The 18,385-nt window shown below is 36.8% G+C and overlaps 1 protein-coding gene across 8 annotated transcripts in view; it reads left to right on the top strand.

The window, feature by feature from the left end:
• Positions 1-17,683, top strand: part of LOC126756014 (probable serine/threonine-protein kinase DDB_G0282963) — a 65,115-nt gene extending 47,432 nt beyond the window's left edge. For 4 of the 8 annotated variants that reach the window (XM_050468831.1, XM_050468839.1, XM_050468857.1 and 1 more), the window contains 9 exons: positions 13,071-13,146; positions 13,917-13,983; positions 14,061-14,174; positions 14,243-14,333; positions 14,401-14,571; positions 15,203-15,372; positions 15,479-15,592; positions 15,664-15,872; positions 16,751-17,683. In XM_050468831.1, the coding sequence (XP_050324788.1) occupies positions 13,071-13,146; positions 13,917-13,983; positions 14,061-14,174; positions 14,243-14,333; positions 14,401-14,571; positions 15,203-15,372; positions 15,479-15,592; positions 15,664-15,872; positions 16,751-16,884 (1,146 nt within the window). In that variant the 3' untranslated portion in view covers positions 16,885-17,683. Of the gene's footprint in view, positions 1-2,947; positions 3,595-6,184; positions 6,540-8,885; positions 10,791-13,070; positions 13,147-13,916; positions 13,984-14,060; positions 14,175-14,242; positions 14,334-14,400; positions 14,572-15,202; positions 15,373-15,478; positions 15,593-15,663; positions 15,873-16,750 lie in introns of those variants that run through there. The other 4 variants (XM_050468849.1, XM_050468815.1, XM_050468824.1 and 1 more) reach the window with 3 other exon arrangements.
• The last annotated feature ends 702 nt before the right edge of the window (positions 17,684-18,385 follow it).

The following is an 18,385-nucleotide window of genomic DNA, read 5'->3' as shown; positions in this document are numbered from 1 at the left end:
ATTCAGACGATTTGCTCCAACTAAGCTAGTGCTGCCCATACACCAATACTACAGCACGATTTTCGAACTGTTGTTTTCCTTAGACAAACATGTGTATTGCGGGAGGGAAATAGTTTGCTGGTGCTTTATAAAAATTGTGCGAGTCGTGCTATTGAGGAAGCCTCGCTCAGTTTTCGTTTTTCCATCACTCTCTACTGTGCATTTGCTGTTGATCGGCGATTTAGCAATTAGACACTCAAACAGATGCTTCACACCCCACAGAAGTAAACAAAAACTCATGCTCTTTCAATGTCAATTTGCGAACAGCATTTTACAGTGGGGAACGTATGTATGTACATATGTACATATATAATATAATATTAATTTGTGTGTGGTGGCTCTACTATCAAAGCATTGGATTCAATATGCAAACGTTCATAGGCACATACATACATCTAGTAATATCTATATGGCTGGCTGATCATCACTTATCCTGTCAAATATTACTTTACCGAATTATATGTTTTCTGCTGCCCAGCTGCTGCAATCATAAATTTGCAAGCCGTCAGAAGGTGTGTGACTTCCCATTTACCTTTGCACTGTCCCTACTAATTCGCTTTATTCCACGTAGTTGGGTTCTCTGCGTAAGTTTTGTATATACTTAGGCGCTGTACTAAGTTGCTCAAACGCCCTGTGTTTCTTTGTTAAAGGACAAAGTCTTCCCAACTACTTGCGAAATACATGTACTGATGTCCACATATACAGCAAAATGGTAATATTTATTTAAATACACGTTTATGTACATATATACGATTGAAGAAAATTAAAGATTAAACAATTTTCGGACGCCTAGGAATAGCCGTATGCAGACGAAAATGAATGGAGTAATGCCACATTTTGCTTAAGTAAATTACATACATATGTACATAAATTATTGTAAAGAAAGGAGAGTGAGGCATCAGCTGATAAATTAAAAAAAAAATAAGGAAAGCTGTAGAATTTTCATATTATAAGCATGATTTCTTGCCCGATTATTCGTCGGTAAAATCGATAGAGACGATCTAACGATCGGTTAGTGGTTCTTAACTTTATCTTGCGCCCCCTCTTTACTATCCCAATAATATTTTAAATACAAGCTCAGGTCGCCAATAATTGCCAATCGCTCTCGGATGTGGAGTTCTTGCTCTCAGACACTCACTAATTTTCGAAAATTTGCTGTCGACTGAGAGAGAGTTCTTTCGAGCAGGCACTTAACATCTCTTAAGAGAACACTTTTCTTTCGAAAATGGCATCTTAGCATTTTCGAAAACATTTCAACAATAAGAAAATAGCAACTACGCTAAAGCATTTGGCGGCATCTACAACGACTACGTCAACTCATTTCATCCACAAAAAAGCAGTGCGGCAATACCCTCGTGCATTATAGTTCGATGTAGACGAGCTTCGCTTTGTAGCAAATTGCCGAACTTTGTGTTCGTGGCCATTTTCAAATGATGTGTTTTGAAAATTCTTATTGTTAGTGGTAATAGAGTGTCGGTTGTGACGGGTGAAATTTTATTATTTGCGTAGTGTCGACTGGATTGTAATCGTTAAAAAATTTAAAAATCAAATAAAAGAAAAACAGGAACTTGGACGAATTAGAATTCTTGTTGCGAGCGATTGCAATAACTTCGCACTGCTGTTTAGAAAATACATGCAAATTCTGAAAATGAAAATAATGGAAAAATTTAATAATATGTGCAAGTGAAAATAATACAAATGGCGAATAAGTATTCGCTAGTGTTCGAAAATTTCGTGCGATCAGAAACATACACATATCATATGAATTAATTAGGGTATTAAAAGGTCCAAATTTGTCATATTCTTTGAAAAAACGATGAAAAATTAAAAAGACTTTGAAATGTATGATTTAAAAACATGATAAATTCAATGCGAACAGTATTGACGCAAAAGCCCTACAAAGAAGGAACCACTAACTTCAAGAATAGCTACAGCTACAACAACATCAGCGACATCTAAGACAAAAGCCGTTTGCAAAAATAAGAAAATTTTGTCTGTCAGCGTCGCGATACATACATACTTACATACGTACTTAAGTACATAAGAAGAGCAATTTTTGCCAGGAGCAAACACCAAAAGTGACCCAACAACTAAACGAACATTGGCAATAGGAATTATTCTTAGAAATGCAGCTATTTTTGGTGAAGCTAAATTTTTCTACAGCATAACAACAAATATTTATTATTATTTACCAAACCCGACCGCTCAGTGAAAATAGGGAACTGAAACGAACCCCTGTGATCCCCTTCATCTATTTCGGTTCAGCTCTTTGCAATTTCTTGTTGATTTTCTCAATTTTTTTATAATATTTATTTGAGTATCATTAGACATTTTTTAATTAATCAATTCTTAAAGTATCCCTCTATTATTATGCATATTCTTTGAAGAAAGAACTTTGTTTTCTATTCTATTTCTTCACTTGCGTTGAACTAAAAATAGAACTTCCTCATTTTCCATAAGGTCAAATTGTGCTTCTACATGTCTCACGAGGGGAGTGCTGCGAAATGAAAAAGCAAGAAACACGCGAAAGTAGAATGTAAACAAATGGTTCGCTGAGGCGTGCGTGTGTCGAGGTGCAAAGTAACATTTCAAAATAAGAAAATGAATTGAATGGCTCTGGTGTTTTGCTGGAGGGTGCATTCAATAGTAATTAGTATGCCACATATTTCTTTTTACAGCAATTATTTGATAAAAATTAACTGTGGATTCATCCATTCAATGATGCGGCTTTGACCTATGAGAAATTGCAATGATCATTCCGTGTTCTAAAAGCGCATCCTTGTCGAAATACTGTTCGCAGGGCAGCAAAGATTTAGTGATAACGATAATAAAGCAATAACATCTCTGTAATTTTAAATTAACGATTAAATAATGTTTCTTTTTACCGAAAGCTGAAGCATAAATGTTTCTTTGAAAGTAGAGTAAATTTGAGTTTACCGATTTAGAATAAGCGAAAGCAAAAACAGATGAACACAATAGAAGTAAAGAACTTAAACCAGCAGCAATCATAAGAACTTAGAATCGAAGGGACCGGGACCGTCGTGTTTAGAAAAACGGCAGTGGCAGCAATACAAAGAAATATAAACAGAAATAAAAAATGGCCACAACATTCTTGAATCGTTTTCATCGCGAAAAAAGTGAACGCCAGGGGTTGGTGGCCGCAGATAGTAACGTCAACACTAAATCGAAGAAAAAAGACAAAGAAAAAGGTAACAGTGGCGGAAAAGCTGCTGATGGCACAAATGACGTTGGGATCATATCGGCGCCGCCTACACATTCGGCTGCTGCTTTCGCCGCGTCAACGGACATGACGAACTCAGTGACAGAAAAATCGGACGCAACAGCAACAACAACCTCACAGCAGCAGCCAGCGCGTCAACAACGCCGCTACATACGCAGCGCCACAGCGGCGAGCGTAACGCAGCTCTTGTCGGAAAGCTGTAGCAGTCTGTTGCAGCGGTTCCGTCGTCATCCGAGCGAGCGACCCGATAAAAGTCAACATCAACAGCAGCAGCAGCAGCAGCAGCACCAGCACCAGCACCAAAAACGAAATCGGTAATGTTCTGCACGAAAATGCAGCGAAGAGTGCAATGCAATTAAAATAAATAAATAAATCATGACAGAAAACGACTCGCCGCTCGCTAACGATCACGTTCGTACGTTCGGGCGTCTGATCGCCATCACTGGTGTCTGCGCCGTTAGTGCGTTATTGTCGTGGAGCGAGTGTATCTGCCTCGTGCGGTCAGCGTTTACGTGCAGAAGTATGTATGTGTAACCGTGTACCGCCGCGCGATGCCGACCTTATTTCAGAAGTTAATACGGAAAACGCGTTATGTAAATTCTGATCACTTGTAATTTGGGAAAACCCAAACAATGTTCTGTTGTAACTACTTTTAAGTAGTCATGATATGCGGACTTTTCATTGAAACGATTAAAATAAGTCAAATAAGGCTGATCTCCGTCTAGCTGCGAAGGTCGTAGTATTACAATCCATTTCAACGTTCAAATATAATAATTGCAATTGTTAATTTTATCATCTGGCCGCCAATTGATAGAATTGCAAAATTATTGCGTGATAAGTATTTAGAGACTTTCAACTTTGCGCGCTGAAGTGATCCTTTAAAAATAGCACTTTTCACTTGCACACCACGAACACACTTTTACCATCCCTCTCTCTACACCTCTCTCTTTTTCTCTTTATTGTTAGAACGAATAGTATCGAAAGCTTTCAGAAGCAATTCCATCCGTCGTAGTCGCCTCTTTGTATTATTTCTGTCTCCGATTTAACTAAAATTTCTTTTGTTGCTGCTAGAGTCGGAAATTATGTATCTGACGGTGCGTCTGTTGTTCTTGATGAGTCTTAACCCAGACAAAGTTATGGTTTACAGCACGAATTTCAAACCAAATAGAAATGTGCGTTTTGTGGCGTTTTAGTTCAAGGTGCGATTCTTTTTATAAATTATAAAGTGTATTTCTTAATTTACCAAGCGCCAATGAGGAAAATAGCGTGTGATGTTGCCATTTAAATGCATATATGTACATACATACATACATATGATATATGTAATATGTACCAAATAAATGCACATGCATATAATTAAGTATTTCTTTGTCCTGACTTTGATAATTGCGCGAGCACCGACGATGATCTGACGCATGCGGAATTAATAAAGCTTCGAAGCGTCTGTATTTCCTGGCCAGAGCATTTTTTATTTAATTGTGTAATAAATGTCATGCGGAAATTATATTTTATAAACGTGCCCGTACCTGACACTTATCTTATTTAAGATGCATTCCGCAATAATTTATTTCCCTTATTGTTCCAGGAAGAACTAAGAACCACGTTACGCGTCAAAATTGTATTCTTTTAGTTCCATACTATTTCTCAACAACAGATTAATATTCTTAAGAGACATCCAGAAAAAAGACAAAGCACTTCCTAATACTCCCACATTCTTCAAATGTGCGCACTTTTGAATAAATCTTGATTGAAAAGAAGATTACTCCGACATCAGAATCATAATCATGTTTTTATGAGTTGTTTGGTTTAATTGCCGAGAATAGTCAGCTTAAAATTTCGATGGAAAATAATAATATTTTAAGGACATCTTACTTAAATTTACTTAAGACCTCTGTCCTAATTGGTAATTATTTCTTAAAAGTGTGCCTTTGTGCAATCGTCCAAAAAATCAACTTGTTGCCGAGCGCAGAATATTATTCCGCACTTTTTAACAATGCGGAGCTTTTTTCCCAAAAGATTGGAAAATGCACAGCTTTAATAGCCAATCGCTCGTGGAAAACTGTGCGAAACGCCCCCAGTTAAGGTGTCGTGATATTATCGTTCCTTCAGTTTTGGTTCTCCTTCATGTGTGCTCCCCAAAACAGCTGTATTCGTAGCGGGCACACACAATTTTCACACAATATTTTTATTATTTTCTCAACACACTTACATAGACAGTATATATGTATGTATGTATGTATGTACATATATGTATACACACATTTGCATGTATGGGCGGGCTGTATGTTAGATCGTGAAAAAGGTGCTTGAGAATTTTCTTTCTGTGCCATTTGGTTCAGTTAATTTTTGCGTTTACGGTGCGACGTATCTGTAGTCTAGCCTCCCAAAATCGTGTGATCATTTGACGTTCGCAAGCAATAGAAAAATTCTGAAAGCAGTGCGTTTAAAGGCAAAGAATTTTCGAAGTTCAAATCAATTATATTATATAAATGATATTGTACATATGTATGTGCCAATTATTAAGTGATGTATATGTATAATAAACTGCTTTCAGTTCGAAGACGAATAAACATACTTAGATATATATGTGTGTGTATATATATGTACGTACTTTTGGAATGAATTTTATTACCTTCACCTAAATCTATAGACTGCATAGATTTTAGGAAATGCTCATATATAATATATGTATGTATGTATACATACGCTATGCGGTGCGATCTGTACGCCAAAACACATATGTGTTAAGTGATCGTGTTGAGTGCGCTCGGAAGACTTGCGGCAGTGGTGTCGTTTTCTGTGATGTTTAAATGAAAGACTTAGAAATTTGTAATTCATATATACTTAAGTAAATAATAAGCCTACAACAAATATATCCCCACAATTTTGTGTTGTATACCACAGTGATATTAAGAGTACTGCGACCGACGAATATCGGGATACCAGTAAGACGCCAACAAACTTCGATAATAACAATTCAAAGTCGGTAAAAAGTCGCGAAAAGCTTATAGAGAATTGTGAAGCTGCTAGCTACAACAGCAGCGACCGTAATTCGATGTGCGATCGTAGACGTTATTATGGCGGTGGAGGAGGAGCAGGAAGTGGCTATTATGCCGGTGGCGGAGGCACCAGTACGGGCCGCTATCAGAAAAGTGCGACTGCAGTGTCCGCACTGGATCGTTTACGCTCGAACTTAAGTCCCGTTACGTCATATTATAAGCCGCTGATGCGTAGCTTTGGGAGACGTGGTGACGATGATGTTAGTATATAAAATGTGCAGAGTTGTATTTTGGAAATAGCAAGTTTTCGAATTTGTCATCCCTTTTATAAAATACTTAATTCGATAAAAATAGTTCGTTGACAATCTGTATTAGATGGCGTCTAGTGTTGATCAGCATTCAAATTTAATCGAATGATTCATTTACCACATTCCCACACGCGAAAACACAAATAAATATTTCCAACGTCTGCAGGCCATTTAATGGATGAAAATATTTCATATTCAAAAAGACGTAATTTTTTTACCTTCATGAGATACATATACATCTATGTATATGCCAAAAATTTGCATTATGTATCGATATATACATACATAAAGGCCCATCTATGTGCATCAAATGTACTGACTGGCCGACCCTTTTGTTCTTAGATTTACTGAAATATTGAACTTGTTCCGGCAATACGGTCGATATCCGACCTCATACATACATATCTGAATCGTAAAGAGACCGAAGCTGTTTCTACTTGCAGCTTTACACAAAAACGAAAGTCGGAGGTATTTTTTGAAAAGTATGTAATACAGTGCGTTTAAAAAATGACGTTTTGTTTTCCAAAGTGTGGGCAGCGTTTATTTGGAAAAATTTTGTAATTAAAGAAAATTTTGTTATTCTGTCGTTTATTAAATACTTCCTCCAATCTCCGGTGTTGTCTATCATAGCCTGACATCCGTTGAAACCAAGTTTTCCGCATGTTCCTAGAGGTGTATTTAACTAGCCGAAATAAATCTTTTGTGGACGTTAAATATTTTCTTATGTATTTGCTTTCATTGAATCCCAAGCATTCTCTTTCGGTTCGGTGTCTGCTGACTGACCGCCAATCAAAATAACAATATCGTTTTCTTGTTTCCAGTTCTAGTCTGCTCCTGTGGTCTTCTTGCTGTATCCAATCATAGTTGTCTTTACTGTAAACATTTCAATTGACCTCAGTAAAGCCTTTTTTAATTTTATCATTCTAATAGCGTTCTAAGAGGTTTTCTGAGAGGCATCCCAGCGCCCAATACAACCTTTTTAAACGTAAAAGTGCTTCTTAGAAAATATATTTTATTATAGTTAGGAAAAATAAATCGACACGACAGACATGACAAAAAACAAAAATAGTTTTCTGCTAATTGATCGCGCAAAGGAAAAACGTTATTTTTTGAACACACTGTATGTGTAGTTTCAACGAATTCTGTCGTCTTGCTTTTCTCTTTGGTCTAAATATAAATACTATTTTCGAAATAAATGTTTATTCGCAGTTTATATTCAAGCGAATATGTATTTCTTTTTAACATTTTTGTTTTGATTTTAAAGAGATTTTGTTTTTTCCTAGTGTATTTTGTGAAAAATGCTGAGAGGTCTCACACCATAATATTAATTTTTTCACCGGGGGTTAACTCTTACCTGTTTATACAAATGATACAAATGCCTATCCACTGTTTTGTTCTAAAAAATAGTAAGTTGTACAGATGTGTTAGCTGGTGAGACAGCAGGGGGGTAACCATTTGTTGAACCTTCTATCTATGTATCTTAAAGATGACTAAATTTGTATTTATCAGAATGAAGGGTCGACTAAAGTAACCTGTTGGATATGTTTTGCAATTTGAGATCGATGTAGTAGAATTATTTGTCTGCACTGAAGCAGTTTTCTTCAATATCTGCTTGTTTTTGTTCTCACACATTGCTGCCCCCCCGCCACACACTTGCCTGAGGAAGGATACATATGAGGTGTGTGCAACAACTTAGACAAATACTTTGGTAGGTAATGTATGCATACTCCCTCAATGAGGTCTGAGTTGGTGTGGCGCATCTGTGTTCGGGTATTTTACCCACACAAATTGATCGCAATTTTATTTCTGTTAATTCGCCTGTATTCATTATATGCATGTATATGCGTATTTCATGAATATACATATATATTTTGAAGGTCGATTTGGGAACATTATATTGGCCGCGGCTGTTCTTAACTACATAATACACGACATTTGTTCATGGGTACCTGTTCAGATGAGAAATTATGTTATTTTTAATTACATACGTACATAGATGCATACATGTATTGGCATATTTTCTCTTGATGTGCTTGGCAATACGGAAAAATTAGACAATATATGTATGTATATGTACGCACCGGCTAATCTAGTGTGAGCTTAATTGGTCTTACTGAATATGTAAATACTCATAAACATATTTTTGTTATTATTGTTTTACATGAAGCTTATTATCCTTCTAAATTTTGGGGACGATACTTATTTTGCTATTTTCAAAATACAAACGTAACGGTATAGCACAAAATCAAAATTATTGAAAAAGAAATAACTATAATTACTTCCTCTTCGCGTACATAGAGAAAAGACACCGACAAAGACAAAACTCCCACTGCAAGTGGTACCAGCAAGCTTTCAGCCATCTCCCGTCTCGAAAACAAATATTCGGATATCCTTGATCGCCATAGGCATCACGAGGACGATCGTGACAAAACACTCGAACCCGATGAGAACCGAAATCCCCTGTCCAAATCAGCGACTTCGCATCAGCTGTTGGGCGTTGGACGGCCAAAGTTGTTGTCAGGTTCGTTTAATGCGGTCGATCGGAAGGAACGCACACCTTACCGCCTTGGCCGAAATAAGACTAATCGGTATTTAGGGGATTCGAACGACAGCGGTTATGTAACGAGTACCAACGGCAGTACGCGGGGTGAACACACGACGCTCCTCGACGAAAATTATCCTCTAGATTATGGTGGAAGTAGATACCGGCGAAATTATGAAATGCCGCGACACCATTTAGAGAACTACGAAGCACTAAAGGCTGGTGGGGCGATGGGATACTCGCCAGGGTCTAGCCGTAGCGGTCGTGGTGCGGAATATGCCGCCGGTTACAATGCACGCAGCTACAGAAGTCGTGATGTGTACGATGATTATGGTGGTGGAGGTGGTGGCGGCAGTTCCCGCAGCAGACCTCATGCCTACGGTCGAAATAAGACCTCGGAAAATCTATTACCATCCGCTATTGAAACAGTGTCTAGCGCACATGCTTCTTTCCGTCCAGATTGTGAAGATTATGGTGTGCCGAATTCACGGAATCGGTTTGCACATCGACGCAGAGATAATATGACGCAACGTTTGCCAACACGGAGGGAAGAACTCACCGATGAAGATCGTGAGATACTTAACGATGAGCGGTCGTCTGCTGATAATGCCGCAATCCTGCTGCTTCTCAAAGAAGATAATCAATATCTAGAAGCGCGGAAATTCGAAGAACGTATGCGTAGACGCAAGGAGTTACAGCAGCGTGTGTTACGTTATGCGCAAGAAGATGCTGCTGCTGCGGCAGCTGAGAAAATAAAGTTAACTAAACAGAGTGAGAAGGTAGCCGAAACTGAAATGACTGAGGCGAAAAGCTCAAAGCAAGAAGACAATGTCAACAATGAAGAGGAAGCATCGAATGCTAAAACAACACAGAAGACAACAAACAATCACAATAAAATAGCTAGTCCAATTACCGATAGTGACAGTTCGTCGGAAAGTAGCTCTGAAGAATCCGATAGTAGTAGTCAGGGAGATAAACCTATAACCACATCTACTCCTAACACAAGTACTACACCTGCAACAACTGCTGTTAAAGACTCTCAAGACGATGCCACAGTCGCTGCAGCTACAAATGCCAGTATACCAAACTCGACGTCAGCTTCTGGCTCCAGTGTTACCGCACTACATGCAGATCGTAATAATAATGACCTCTCTAAGTATAGACCAACCGCTGGTACCAACTTCAAATCGACTCACGGACTCATGCATTCATCGAGCTCTGGGGCTTTGGCGTTTGGTGGCATTAGTGAACGTCTAGCTGCGGGACGCTCACAACGCTACCAACCGGTTACGTCTTCACGCACCGCTGCGCTATTGGCTGATTTAGACACCATACGGCCTACTGCAGACAGCAGCAGTAGTCGTTATCAGCAACACAAGAATGTTTTAAGCGATTCATACAAATCGTCGTATCTTTTCGATCCATACTATTCATATGGCGGTGCTGGGGGATCTAGCGCTGCCGGCAGCCGCCGTACAGGAGCAGCCGCTGGCCCCTCATCGTCCTCATCGGCTTATCAACGCCAGCAGATGCATGCTTATCAGCAGCACCAGCAGCAACAACTACATCAATATCAACAACACCAACACATGTTGTCGAAGAGCGCCACAAGCGCGGCACTCTTCCAGAGATCGCGCATTCCAAAAACCCTCTCAGCCTTTGTAAGCTAATTGTTGATTGTAATGTGTGTGAATTGATATTCATTAGATCGGTAGCATTCCAAGTATTCCACTTTGTTCTGCCATGGCGTTCGCTGTTGCTTGTTTCTGTGCTTGCTTGCTTGGCTACTGCAAACTACTGCATTGCATAGTGCTGTAATTACACGCGTATTTTATTTATTGCTTGATCCTGGCGTCTGCTTTTCACCCCGATTGTGCCACAGTGTTTGTACAAAGGGAGGGAATATACCTATCAAAGCAAACTAAACATAAAAAGCGGAACACTGGAGGTGATCACTTAGTTGTTGACGACTTGTCAAAGCAGTTTTCTGTAATTATCAAAAGTAATTAATGTTTTTCCTTCCATAGTTGGTAAATATGTACATTGAAGGGAGCAAAATTGGTTAGTCAATCTGACTGTCCTCTAAATTTGATGTATACGCGGCGCAAAATTATATTCAACCATCGCAAAGATTAAGCTAATCTTATATTGGGGTGCAGTTTTTATATACAACACTTCCTGCCTCCTGCTATTGGCTAGCAAAAGTATTTGCATGTATTACACTTTTGGAAATAAGTCAAAAATTATACAAATAAGTTAATTAACTAATTCATACTAAATTACACATTCACTCTTTCATATTATACTATTTAATTCGCTTGCTATTTATATTTTTTGTGAGTGCAGTCGCAGAGATCATACATGTATTGTAGCACACTGCCTAGAGAGGAGTGTACGTTTGTATGTACATACATACATATGTATGTGTACATATATGAAATTTTACAATGTTAAAAATTTTTAATTCGGCATATTGCAATTACAATATGGACGGATCAGACCCCTTCATGAGTTTGCGTATATGTACATACATACTTATGTGCGAATATGCAGTTTATATTTGATATCTCAAGAACGAAATCCATGAGATTGAACCATATAAGAACTCTTTAGTTATTTATGTTTATCCTTTAATTTTATCAAAACTATAGAATTTTTATAAAAAAAATTACTTAATTTCAATAGGAGAGCTGTAGGTTGCGTTGAAAGAGAAAATCTTTCTTATTCATATACATATACATATATATATATATATATATTATATATCTACTATATTTACATATGTTGATCGTGTACCAGATATACGAGTATGCTAGTAATGGATATTTATCCCATATTCTTCGCATTGATACAAATTAACTCCCCACTTTGCAAAGATTTACTACTTTTTCAAACACTCTATAAAAATGTATACGTTTTCTTTTTTGTTTTAACTAAAGCAAGATCTCTTTCGTGATAAGTTTGAGTTAATTTTCTTTTATTGTTGTGTTTGCATTAAAACTAACTATATACGTTTCTTTACGTTTGTAATATACATTAATATTTATACTAAACACATAGAATGAAAAATGTGTTTTGTAATTAAAAAAATAAACTAAAAACACCAAATCAAAAATTTGTCCGAACTATTTTCTTACCGAAAAAACGATACGTATTTTTCTCGTGTTTTTTTCTGATTATGATGATGATGATGAAAATCACTTGATGTGGGTATGATGAACGACTTGATGTTGATGATGATAATGATGATGACTTATTGATAATAATGATGATGAAATAACGAATTGGTGGTGTTGACATTTTTGCGGAAACGGCTGTACTATATACACATTGCTAATGGCATCAATGATGATAATGGTGGTGATAATACTTAAACGGTGTTTGGATATGTGGTGTCCACGTGGGATGATGATCACTATGCAATGAACTCTGTTCTATGATGATGGACGAATGATTTCTTCACTGCTGCTTCATGTCAACTGTGTTGCTCTCAATGGTGGCAACGGAATTCTGGTGGCGTATGCTCTTATGCATATATACCTCTGTCTTTCTACGGGACGGTGGATTTTTTTTTCTTTTTTTCTCTGTTTCTTTTTTCTTTTTCTCTCTTTTTCACATGTATGTTTATCCACGACTGAACCCTGTATCGTTTTGCCAACGGGCCAACCAATCAACCATCAACCAACAAATCAAACAATCGATCTCGCGTGCAACTCCTGCGGATTTCGTTTACTCTACCATACACCACCAACGAACGAACTCAACTTGTATCAACCAATCAACCGCGCCGCCACAACAACGCCACCACCACCACGACCACCACGACTAACAAACAAACCACTGCCCAAACACTTGCTGACGTTACCAATAATCTGCTCCAACCGAATCTCGAACTTGGTGCATTCTGTTGCGATCCGCTCACTTAACTCACTCACACACAGACAGCAAAGCCCGTCATACAAGATGATGCTGATGGCCACTTGATATATCACAACGGCGATATACTTCTTCACAGATGTTCGTGGCAACTTTTTGTTTTCTTTCCTTTTTATATCTAATACATGAAAATACATAATTACAAAAGAGAACCTTACAAAAGTATTCCAGCTAGAATTATATTTAAAACGATGCAATTGCAGTTTAGAGATGATAGGATCGCCAAAAATAAAAACATTATTTTAATGAAATAGTTGAAATACGAACGTACATGTGTACGCATGAGTATACCAACATCCATAGTAATACTTTAAAATGTTGTTTTTATTTTTGTCCATGCAAATATGTATAAATATGTATGTATTCGATGAAACGATTTCTTAGATGTTCAAACGCGGTCTCTGAACTGTTATCCAGCCTTCATTTCAGTGTTTTTTAGTTCTTTTTCTAATAACATTCTATTGTTTATAGAGACCACCGCTAACGGTTTCCTTTCATTTATTACTTTTGATTTGGGCCCGTCTCAAAATAATAAGCGCAATGTTTTATTTGTATTTCGAAGTTTCTAATTTCCTTGGTTAAAGTAGCTGTTTGTAACATTTCAACTGTTAAACGCGATCAGATTCTTCAAATGTTTTCTTTTTCGTAAATACGTAAATAAGCTGGAGCTCAAATCAAGTTTAATTTAAAAATTATTTCGTAATGATCAGGCGACTATGTCTTAACCACAGTAGTTTAGGTAGCGAGCAAAATATAAAGAAGAAACTAAAACTAAAATAATTTCTGCATCGCATTTTGGGCATTCGAAGTTCTACTAGATTTACAATGTTGTCCTTTTTGCGAACTTTCAGATAAGATTATGGCTACACTGGGCGAGGGAACGTTCGGACGAGTCGTGAAGGTCAAGGATATGGAGAGGTATGTTGAACAGTTTTGAATATTTTATGGGTAGCTAAGGATGTATTTTAACAACATATTTTACAACAAAATATTAGGGACTTTTGTATGGCCTTGAAGATCATCAAAAACGTGGAGAAATATCGTGAAGCTGCGAAGCTGGAAATTAACGCTTTGGAAAAGATCGCTCAAAAAGATCCACATTGCGAACAGTAAGGACAACTTATTTACATGTGACTATATATTAAAACGTGACATTTTCATTTTCACTTTTTTACAGTTTGTGTGTGAAAATGATTGATTGGTTCGATTACCACGGCCACATGTGCATCGTTTTTGAGATGTTGGGTTTAAGTGTGTTCGATTTTTTGGTAAGCTTCCTTCTTATTAACTTTCCTTTCAATTAATTTTATAATAACATTTAAAATTTATTTATAGCGCGAGAACAACTATGAGCCATATCCATTAGAACAAGTACGGCACATGGCCTATCAATTATGCTATTCAGTAAAATTTCTACACGACAATCGCTTAACACACACTGATCTCAAACCTGAAAATATTCTCTTCGTCGATTCGGAGTATACGACGCATTATAATCACAAAATTGTAAGTTATAAGGTTTGGTGTATTTGACACCTTATAATGAAGTGTGTTCAGAAAGTAATTTCGCGGGTTTTGGAGAGTCCAATTGTCAAATTTTGTTTTTGACCGTTGTATTTATTGCATAGTACTTTGCCTAGCAGCTGCTAGGGTTAGACATGTTTTTATGAGCTTGACGATTTTCGTTTGTGAAAAGAAATGGGCACAAAGGAGACGATTGAGCCAATTTGACAATTAGATTCTCCAAACTCGCGAAATTTAACAATGCCCGTTATTTTTTTAAACATAACTCATATACTTAATATACATGTGTGTTTAATTTTATATTTTCGAGTATTGAACAAGAGTTTCTACTTTTTTGGGGGGTTTGATGGGCTGTACATTTGTGCACTCCTTCCAAGAATTGTGTGAATCTTTTTCATGTCTTCGTTTGACATTAACTGCGGAGGAACAATGGTCATTAGGCAAATCGGCTTGGTTTGCTGGCTTAGTTCTGTTACTAAGTAACTTTTGTTATTCTGCATTATCAATTTCTTTGTTCGATTTTAATAAAGTAATATTGTGTACAACGCAAAGGTCGTTTGTTTAAATATAAATATATATAATATATATTTTGTATACTTTTACTTATTTTTAGAATCGCGAAGTGCGTCGTGTTAAAAATACCGATGTTCGCCTCATTGATTTCGGGTCGGCAACATTTGATCATGAGCATCATAGCACAATTGTTTCTACACGTCACTATCGTGCACCGGAGGTCATTCTTGAGTTAGGCTGGTCGCAGCCCTGTGACGTTTGGTCTATTGGGTACGTGTAAGAAGAAGCTTACATCTCAATATTTTAAGAAAATGTGTGCATATATTTGCTTAGATTTGTTTTTTTTTTAATATGAAATTACTTTCCTCTTTTATAGCTGTATTCTCTTCGAGTTGTACCTAGGCATAACACTCTTCCAAACGCACGACAATCGTGAGCACCTAGCGATGATGGAGCGCATCCTTGGCCAAATACCATATCGTATGGCACGGTAATGCAAAGCTAAACATGTTTACATATTTATTCGAACGGTCCACTTCATGAAATTCGATTAATGTATAGAAATCATTGCCATTATAGCAAAACCAAAACGAAATACTTTTATCACGGTAAGTTAGACTGGGATGAGAAGTCTTCGGCTGGGCGTTATGTGCGCGATCATTGCAAGCCACTATTCAGATATCAAATGAGTGACACGGAAGATCACTGCGAACTTTTTGATCTGATCAAGAAAATGTTGGAATACGAACCATCTCAGCGGGTGACGTTAGGTAAGTAGAAGCAAGCACCAAGTTCAGTGCGTCAAGCCTGCTCCAATGAAGATATTGTGCATAAATGTTGTTATTGTTACAGAAGTTGGTATTTATATTGCGTTGAAAAAGTGTTTGCAGGTGTTTTTGCTTCGAAAAATAAATCAGAAAAATCTGGAATAGATAAAGATCCTTTTATAGAATATTAGACCTATTTTTAGAAAGGTCAAAAATCAGACATCTTATTTTTATAAAATGAACCGAAGAAAATTTAGGTTTCGAGTATGTAATCTACAAAATAAAACTGCGTATGGGATTTTTGAAAGCTAATGTGACGTGTAAAATTAATATAATCTTACTTGTTTAAATAATTCCTCTTGACATCTGCATAAAATAGTTATAAAGCTTTCACTCTTTCGGAGTGTTTCAGTGTTACTTATGGTAGTAATTTCTTAGATTTTGAATTATGATTAAATATTCAATGGGTATTAAATTATTATCATTTCGTGTTGCTCAACAAGCACACGAGCCACAGGCTATTTTTGATTTGTAAGGATATGTTTGCTAATGGGAATGTAAACCGATAAAACTGAGTAGTATAAATAGATTATTGCAATACGTAAATCCATGCAATTGTAAATGAATTATAATACTCCGATATGTTCAAGTAATGTTAACCAATACTTGTTTTTATAAAAACGAATATGCTGTGAACTAGAGCGTAGGTGTGAATATTATGTATTTGAGTTGTGAAATTAAAATCTGTAAAATAGAACTAAAAGCTCGGTTTAAATTGACTTATTGGCACTGTTAGAATACAGTGGCATATAAGTAATTTTATTTATAATTCCCTGTCGACACAAGCGCTAATAAATTTCATTTGCTTTCTTCCTATCTAGGTGATGCGCTTCGCCATCCGTTCTTCGATAAGCTCCCACCGCACCAACGCGTTGGCGAAATCGGCAATATAAAACAGGCGATTTCTTCGGGCAGCAGCAGCAGCCGCGAACGTTCGCATAGTTTGTCAAGATGAGATTTGGCGCGATTTGGTTATTGTTAATTAAAATTAGAACTGCAATAGTGAACGACATAGAAGTAGGAGGAAAACATATGGACAACCGACAACAAACAGATGTAATACAATGAAATAAACGAAAAGCAAGCATTGGAATTAGGCGCGTGCCCAGCACATAACGGGTGATGACGACAACGGTGCAGCGCAACGACAACGATGCCATAGAAAACATAGCATAGGAAAAGAAAATCATCACCACACTTAGAACACCTAAACCCGATTGGTCGAAGTCCAATCATCAGCATACAACAATTTTGTAGTAACACAAGAACAGGCAGCAGAACGTAAGAGGAGAAAAGCATAAATAGTTTAAGATACAATACACAATACTAAATACTAGTAAAGCTACTTTTTATAAAAGAATCTTGGAATTTGCGATAAAGGCGCAGAAAAGTGGTTTCCACACACACACACACACACACACACAAGCATATACACACATTCTGCGAAAATGTCTTATTGAAACCTTTGCGACAATTAATAGATGCATTCATCATGCGTATATGATTGATTTTATATTCTTACATGCATACATACATATATATTTTGTATTTTTCACTAATTCATATTTCTGTGAGAGTTTCAATGAAATGTATTAGTGTTTTTTGGGCAAGGTGTGCAAGATATGTGTGTGTGCACAAAGCGATCACCCACAAAAAATTAACGTAAAAAAGCTAATTAGTAACTATAGCCAATATTAATTAGAAAGTTTTTTAAAGATTTTATTTTCGTTTCTAATAAATCTAAAGTAATCATGCCTCTGTGAGTTTATTTGCTTTGCTACAACCAGCTCGATTCCTCAATCAAAGTAAAGTGTTGTATGTTATTTGTTCGAAGAAGTGGACATTTCTTGTTTTTTTCTTTTAAGAAATTCAGGATAATTTTGCAAATGAGCTAAACTTGCAACAAAGTTTGTTGGACATGTTTGACGTGCGTCACAGCGCAAATTACAGTCTTCGTGTCTTGACATGTGATTTTGTATAAAACATTATTAGATATAAATATATAGCGCAAAACATTGCTTGTCGTACAGTGTCTCATCCCGTTTACGTGGTTCCATGTTGTAATTAAAATTAAGAATAACCAAATCCAGAGACGTTCGTCGCTGAAGAAAGAAAAAAGAATCCCATTTAATTTTTGTTCCCTTATATGTATGTATTGTAATGTAAATGTACATATAAATAAATGATAAAAGCTTCCGATTAAATTAAACAAGATACGAAGAGAAACGGTTGTACACATACACAATAGCGAGCTTTATTTGAGCATACCAATGAGTTAATCAAATTTTGCTTTCATTGTTTTCATTGACACTTTGCTTCTCTCTCTAACCTGTTGGTATGTGAAAACGCTGCGGCTAGTTGCGTATGTGTGCAAAAGTCTAGAAACAAGAGAGGTGACAATTATTGGATCAGACGCGTACACATCTGTGATGTGCGATTTTATATGTTTCATACAT

The sequence above is a fragment of the Bactrocera neohumeralis genome, chromosome 2 (assembly GCF_024586455.1).
Source record: "Bactrocera neohumeralis isolate Rockhampton chromosome 2, APGP_CSIRO_Bneo_wtdbg2-racon-allhic-juicebox.fasta_v2, whole genome shotgun sequence".
Classification (NCBI taxonomy): Eukaryota; Metazoa; Arthropoda; class Insecta; order Diptera; family Tephritidae; genus Bactrocera; species Bactrocera neohumeralis.
This window is presented reverse-complemented; position numbering and strand designations above follow the sequence as displayed.